Source organism: Garra rufa, chromosome 11 (genome assembly GCF_049309525.1).
Source record: "Garra rufa chromosome 11, GarRuf1.0, whole genome shotgun sequence".
Lineage (NCBI taxonomy): Eukaryota > Metazoa > Chordata > Actinopteri > Cypriniformes > Cyprinidae > Garra > Garra rufa.
Window position 1 is genome coordinate 34030061 of NC_133371.1, and position 7426 is coordinate 34037486.

The window sequence follows — 7426 nt, forward strand, 5'->3', positions numbered from 1 at the left end:
ATTTTATTCCAGGTGTCATTACTGCAAGTCTTCATGCCATGTGTCATCTCTACGAATTCCATATGCTTGCAAATTGCTCTTCCAAGAACTGCAATCCATGAACATCATCCCTCGCCTCAAACTGGCTCGATACAATGATTGAAGCGAGTGATTACAGCAACTCGCCAAAGCTTTACACAGAGAGGAGCGATACAGTATTATTATGAACTATAAAAACAATGTTAAAGCCTCACTTGAAACATGTTCATTTCATTTTTGTTGAGCAGCATGTCTTATCACTAAGATAATTTTTTTATATATATATATATATATATATATATATAAAAGAAGTGCCTGCTTGAATGTAGGTTTTTTTTTCTAATTTTGAACTGAAAATTGGCATTTCCTTGAGTTTACAGTTTGAATGTTTGCTGTCTGAAATATGGAGATTTATTTGTTGCAGTTTGCCATCAGAATAGGTTTGCTTTACAATAAAGTAATAAATTGGAAATGTATATATTGAATCATGTGTTTGTTTTGTTTTTGTTGCATCCCATGACATTTCTTTCTTTTTCTTTTTTTTTTTTCTTGAGAGCAATGATCAGAAAGTATTGGGGGTGGAAGTCTTGAGCAATCCTGATGAAGTGTTAATGTGACAACGCTGACAGCAGAAAAGAGCTTGTTGTTACATTGACCACCTTCCCACTTTGCTGCTTTTTTTTTTTTTTACACTAAATCATCCACTATTCAGAGATTGCTCCCACCCACCAAGCAGCCGTGGAAGGCTTTGATTGGAAGAATGCATCTCACATCGGTAGAATGGGCACTGACAGTGTGGCTCGCTCGCTGGTTGGGGGGGGGTATAAGGGTCTGGGGGTGTCTCTTTTGGCCGGCTGCACCTGTACTAGCTAATGAGGGGCTAATGAGACTGAGAGTAGACGAACAGAAAAAGGAAGTCTTCTGAGGAGAGGACGCAAAGATTCCCTTCCTCCTCCTCCCTCTCTCCTTTCCTTCTCAGTCTCCATCTTTAAAACTGTAATTAAGGAAATTTTCATTGATGTTTGGCTCTCTCTCGCCATCCACTTCCCAGCTTGTTAAAGGTGCTGGTTAATCCATACAGTTTCAAATGAATGCAGGGATATTGGCCTTTGGATGATGCTTTCAATTTGTTGTTTTGTTCTGTTTCTTTGATGGTTTGTAGTGTTAGTTCTGGTTTATTTATTTATTTATTTATTGTTTACCTGTTTTTATTATGAGATGTTCACTACCATTCAACCATTCGGGATTATGATTTTTAAAGGATTACTCCACTTCCAAATTAAAAATTTCCTGATAATTTACTCACCCCCATGTCATCCAAGATGTTCATGTCTTTCTTTCTTCAGTTGCAAAGAAATTACGTTTTTTGAGGAATACATTACAGGATTTTTCTCCATATAGTGGACTTCAATGGATTGAAGGTTAAAAATGCAGTTTCAGTGCAGCTTCAAAGGGCTCTACACGATCCCAGCCGAGGAATAAGGGTCTTATCTAGTGAAACAATTGGTTATTAAAAAAAACACAATTTATATATTCCTTTTAACCTTTAATTTGACATACCCTAACTGTCTTAAACCGGAGTGCACAGAGTACCCATGCGCATTGCAGAGAAGAACAAGATGAGCATTTGTGGTTAAAAGGAATAAAAATGATTTTTTTTTTTAGGGAAATGGCCATTCGTTTTGCTAGTTGGGATCATGTAGAGCCCTTTAAAGCTGCATTGAAACTGCATTTTTAACCTTCAATCTGTTGAGCACCATTTATGTCCACTATAGAGAAAAATCCTGGAATGTTTTCCTCAAAAAAAATTACTTTCTGTGAGACTGAAGAAAGAAAGATATATGAATATCTTGAATAGAAGGATGAGTAAATTATCAGGAAATTTGTATTGTTAAAGTGGAGAAATCTTTTAATATTTTAAAATAAGTCTATAATAATATCACAAGTATATAACTTAATATATTTTAAAATTAATTTTATTTTATTTTAAGCTGAATTTTAAGCATTGCTTAATTCTTCAGTGTCAGATTATCATTCGGAAATCATTCTAATATGCTGATGTGCTGCTCAAGAAATATTTGTTATTAACAAAGTTGAAAATACTTGTGCTGCTTCGTATTTTGTGGAAACTGACATTTTTTTCTTGATACTTAGATTAATAGAAAGTTCGAAAGAACAGCATTTATTTGAAACAGAAATGTCTTAATGTACTTACTCTTAATGTCTTTAATGCATTCTTGCTGAATAAAAGTGCTTATTTCTTAACCTTCGAAAGATAGTGTGCGTCTAGACAGCAAACTGGAATACTGAGCCATGGTTTAGCAGCTGTGTGTGGACCTTTGCAGGGAGTTTGATTGACAGGCGATCTGATCAATCACAACCCTTAATCCACCATTTTGTCCGTCAAACAGACCAGACGGGGAGTAGAATAATGTCGGTGGACTTGAACTTTGTAAAACAGTGTGTATTGACATCATTCCGCAGTTGAATCGATACCTTCTGATGTTAATTTATGTTAATTTTTTACGCTATAACTAGTAAAGAGGCAGAGTTTGAATTTCTTACAAAAATGATTAAATTTGAAAGCTGAGGTTTTATTTCATACCTAAAGTAACCTGCTTTGTCTTTTTTGTGGGCGTACTGTCAGTTTCTGCAATGTATAGACGATTTGCACTTAAGGCGGGTGTACACGGTGCGATTTTTGAGGTCGTACGAGCTCGCATGCTATTTTTTGGTTATCGGAGGAAATCGTCTCTTCTCATATGGTCGGGGCTGGTATGGTGTGTGAGAAATTACGAGACGAGCAGAGTGCCTTACCAGCACTTCCCAACCTCACGATCATTTTTAAACATGTCAAAAAACTTCGGGAGCTGTCGGATTGAAAACGTGACGTGTGCTGTTGAACGAGCCGATTTATTGACCAAACTGGAAATGACCAATCAGAAGCTAAAGAAAAGAAAGCCACAGAACAAGATGAACATGACAGCGCCACGGCGACTTGGACTATCAAGAAAGAGGATAAACTCGCTGAACTTTGGCAAGAACAGCGAGCGCTATATGATGTATAGATAGGTGATCGATCACCTATTGTTTGCTACAGCTATTGCTAGCTATAGTGGTGGCCAACAGTGATGCGCGGGTTGATCCAAAATGAGCGGTTACGTCATCCAAAAATATTTTTAATGATATTCGGGTCGCGGTCGGTCGGGTCGTTTGAAATAAAGATGCCAATTAAACCTTTGTCATTTATATAGTACTAGACACAATTTTCTATGAAATACATAGACCTACACTTTATTTGCTGAATGATATTTACCTTTTGAATGTTGAGCGTTATTAACTGTTGAATAAATGCTGACACGGGACAAAATGCCCGATTTCACAACACGTTGAACTGAGCAATGCCATTGTACCATTTTAATAGGCTACATTTAAACGCATATAGCTCAGTAATGTCAGTTTTATGTATTTTCTGAGAGGGGGTGGGATTTTTGTTGGGAAAGTCGGAAGAGAGACGCACACTTCGATTAGACTGGATAAACACATGCAGCATCTTAATTGTTAAGAAAATGGTATTCCTAATAAATGTCTCGAATATTTTGATTATGTCCAATGCTTCTCTTTCTTTTTGGAATTTTTAGACACATTTCACTGTCTTTTCAAATGCCTAGGGCCGCGATCACACCGAACGCGTTTTTGCAGTTGGAGGCGCCTCTTTTGAATGGTTTTCTGTTGGCAGTGAGCGTTCTCCGCGCTGCTTATGCGCCCCGGGCGCCTCGCGTTTTCGCCGCCTGCTGCGCCTCGCGTTTTTGCAGCAGCGCTCTGAGCGCCTGAAGTTGAAAAAAAATCAACTCTGAGCGGAAAAACGCCCAACGTCATTCGCGTTCTTTTCCATTGTCCAATCGAATGAATGGAGAGGCGGGCCTTCTGTTGTGGTGACGAAAGTTTACCGTTGTTTAAAAAGTCCGGAGACTGCAGAAAAGGAGGAGAAACCTTTGGTGTCTATCGTGGGTTTCTGCTAAAATGACAGTTTACTTAACAGAAAAAAACAAAGATTTTAGAGGGCTCGCGCTATAATCCTTTGATTTGACTGACAGGACAGCAGTTTTGGTCGTTGCTTAGCAACATAAAAAAACCACAGCACACTGCTCTTTTATTAAAAGTCACCAAACAAGGCAGTGCTGTGCGCCTCGCGTTTTTAGAACTAAAAGATGCGTTCGGTGTGATCAGGTCTGTTTAATTTTCTTAATTATAAAATTTCTAGCACTATTTTTAAACGTTTATTCAAGCAATAATATATAAATTATCTCTTGTATATGCTTGTTTAAAACCAGGGATTAAAAACAATTCCAAGTAAAAACTGTATTTTTTCCTTACATTTCCAGAGAGCGAAATGAACGAAATTAAACATTACTTAATAAATTCAAGGCACTATAATTTCCTTATTCATTTGATACAACTATTATAGCTATACAATTAATATATATAAAATAATATTATTTAGTCATATTCGTGATTCCTGAATTTATATATGAAAACTTCGTTTTGAAGTGCATTCGTTATGTTTGTACAGGAAAATTCATTAACCTAGCCTATTAAGTTGATTTAATATTCTTGATAATTTTTAGAAGAAGTTAAAAGTTAAGAAAAAAAGAATTAGCTTGTAGTCTATATATTTAGGGCTATAGGCTAATCTTTTTCTTAACTTTTATTACACTGTAGATCGAAATAAAATAATTCTTGATCATATTTAACATCGGAGAATCACTGACATCATTTGAGTACTTCGAAAACGAAACTATTTAAATCTGTATAAAGGAAAGACAAAATAAATCACAACAAGAACAATCTGTATTTTTCTTGTAATCAAGAACATTTCTTTTGACAAAATTACCTAATTAATGCCGAATGAAGTTTGACTGAACGCATCTCCACCGCATAGCCGCATATAATCGCTGCTGTCAGTCGCAAATATTAAATATGCGGGTCAGGAAGCGGGTCGGGTACAATATTTTCTTCTTCTTCTTTTTTTTTATTATTATTATTATTTTTTTTTATTAATATTTTTTTTTTTTTGCGGTCCAAGTTGCGGGCGGGTTAGTTGAAAACGTTGGTCGGGTTCGGGTTGTTTTTACATTGACCCGCGCATCACTGGTGGCCAACTAGCCCCCTCGACGTGCGTAATACTACGTTAAAACATACATTACAGTGCTGTTCAGTGGTGTAGCATTGCAGTTCCAATGTCTTTAATGCTGGTTAGCACTGCTGTAAAGGTGAAATTTTGTCAAGTTTGCAACGAGTGTACAAATGCAAGGGTGATCAGACGGTTCCTGCATGTGTAGCAAAGTGTCACGGCTCATATTTTTTATATGCAGTAATGAGATAGACAGAGAGCAGTTGTATTTAACAGTTGCCTATACACAGTATGTTATACACAGCCTTCCTCTAAGAATGTGATTGCCTCGGAAATCGGCAGGTTTTAAAATCGTGCCGTGTACCACTGCGTCCGTAAAAAAAGTCACTCGTGACGTTCTATTCTATTCTATCTATACCACGGAAAAACGTCTGGAAGCTGCTAAATCATATAGAGAAGGACTTGGTAAGCTGGAAGGGCGCAATATTTTGAAAATGATAAGAACAAACACGAATGTTGTCAAGATTTTTTTGCACGATTCTTCTTGATTTGTTATAACCTTTGGCAGTCTATAGTAGGCTACTCCAAATGTTTTTCCTGGTCCGACTGATTAGTACAGCCCAAAACATTACAATAATTGACCATTTTCAGCAGCAATAATCAGCTAAATATGCAAGTTTATTAATTATCAATTAATATTTAGCTGTCAATCATTTTGTATGTTCCTCAGAAAACTGGCCTTTCTAGAAATTGTCTAGGTTCTAAAACTTATGGATTATGTTTCCTCATCACATGTTAAAATCCCTTTTTAAGATATCCCAGTTATGCATGGCTATATGCTTTGTATTATTTTTTCATCCTCTCATTCATAACCCATCCGAGCAAACCTGTGACCCATTTTATTGTCACAACCCACCAGTTGTCCAACCACAAATGACTGTTCCTCAGACAGTTTTTTGCACTCTTCTCCTTGATTTGTTATAACTTTTGGCAGTCTATTACTCCAAATGTTTTTTTCCCGACCGAATAGTAAAGACCCCCTAAACATGACAATAATTAACCATTTTCAGCAGCAATAATCAGCAAAATTTCGTTTGGTTAAGTTTATGTTTGGTGCCACCAATATGGCCGATTGATAACGCGTCATGAAAACACTCTATAGCAATTTAAGTTGTCAATTCTCAAGTTCACACAGGTGTCTTAGCAAAGCAATTAATCATTTTAATTATCGTGTGCATTTTACACTAACATTTGAAAACATATAAATCACTTTTATCACTTAGCAATTTATTGCTCAAATGTTCTTTCTTTAAAACATTTGGCAGTTTGAGTGATATTTTGTGTCTAACACAATGACCTTAATCATAAATTAAGTGTTCAAACACATTTTGGGGGGCCACCGTACAGCAGTTTGTCCCATCTAAACCTCAAATGACTAATATCTCCAGCTGAAGTCCTGCCGCCTCGCAGCGAGGAGCCCGTCGTGGCATCCTCACGCCTGCGCAGTCGGTAGGTGTAGGAGCGAGTGTTCCTCTGCCATCCAGCAAGTGGGGAGCAGTTCCACCATAATCCCCCTTTCTCCTACTCACTCTCTCTTTCCCCCGTGGTTCCATTCATATTCTAATCACAGCTTTCCCTTCTGCAGTTTGTAGGCACTCCATCAGAGCCCTCCCTGCCTCAGGCTCTACACTTTTACTTCCCCCTTTTGTGGCCGCGCTCTCCTCCCAGCACACTAAAATAAGGTTTCTTCAAGGAGAGAGCGAAAAGGGGAGGGGGTCCACCAAACTTTCTCTTTCCAGTTTTGCCAACGGCCTTAATGGAAGTTTGGTGTCAAAAGCATCCAAAATGTTGAACATTTTAAGCATTTATTTTGAATGAACGCAACTTTAACGCTTCCGTTTTCTGTTAGCGGTCCGAAAAAGTTCTGGAACAGGCCAAAAAATGGCCCTTGGATGGAGAAGTTTCAAACGAAGGCAGTGGGGGCAGAGTGTGTATGTGCGTGTGAGGAGAGGGTACGAAAACGTATTAAATGCTATAATGGGAGATGGGGAGGCCACAGTGCTGGGATTGCGTAGATCTAAGCCTCTTTTTTTTCTGGGAAGGGAGCTTTTCTTATTCAAAACAGCCCCACAAAAGACTTCCAGTGAGCCTTGCCACATCCCCATCTGACTCGAAGCCATTCATCAGCCTGCCGAGCCTATCAATGACATGTCCCCCATCAGGGCTCCTATAAAATCAGCCCCTTTCCCATGAAACATCAGCAAACATTTTGAC

The 7426-nt window shown here is 37.9% G+C and overlaps 1 protein-coding gene across 1 annotated transcript in view; it reads left to right on the forward strand.

The window, feature by feature from the left end:
• The window catches only part of polr3b (polymerase (RNA) III (DNA directed) polypeptide B), a 29820-nt gene extending 29351 nt beyond the window's left edge, over positions 1 to 469 (forward strand). The window contains exon 28 of the mRNA XM_073850276.1: positions 13 to 469. Within this exon, the coding sequence (XP_073706377.1) occupies positions 13 to 142 (130 nt within the window). The 3' untranslated portion in view covers positions 143 to 469. The remainder of the gene's footprint in view (positions 1 to 12) is intronic.
• Positions 470 to 7426: the final 6957 nt, after the last annotated feature.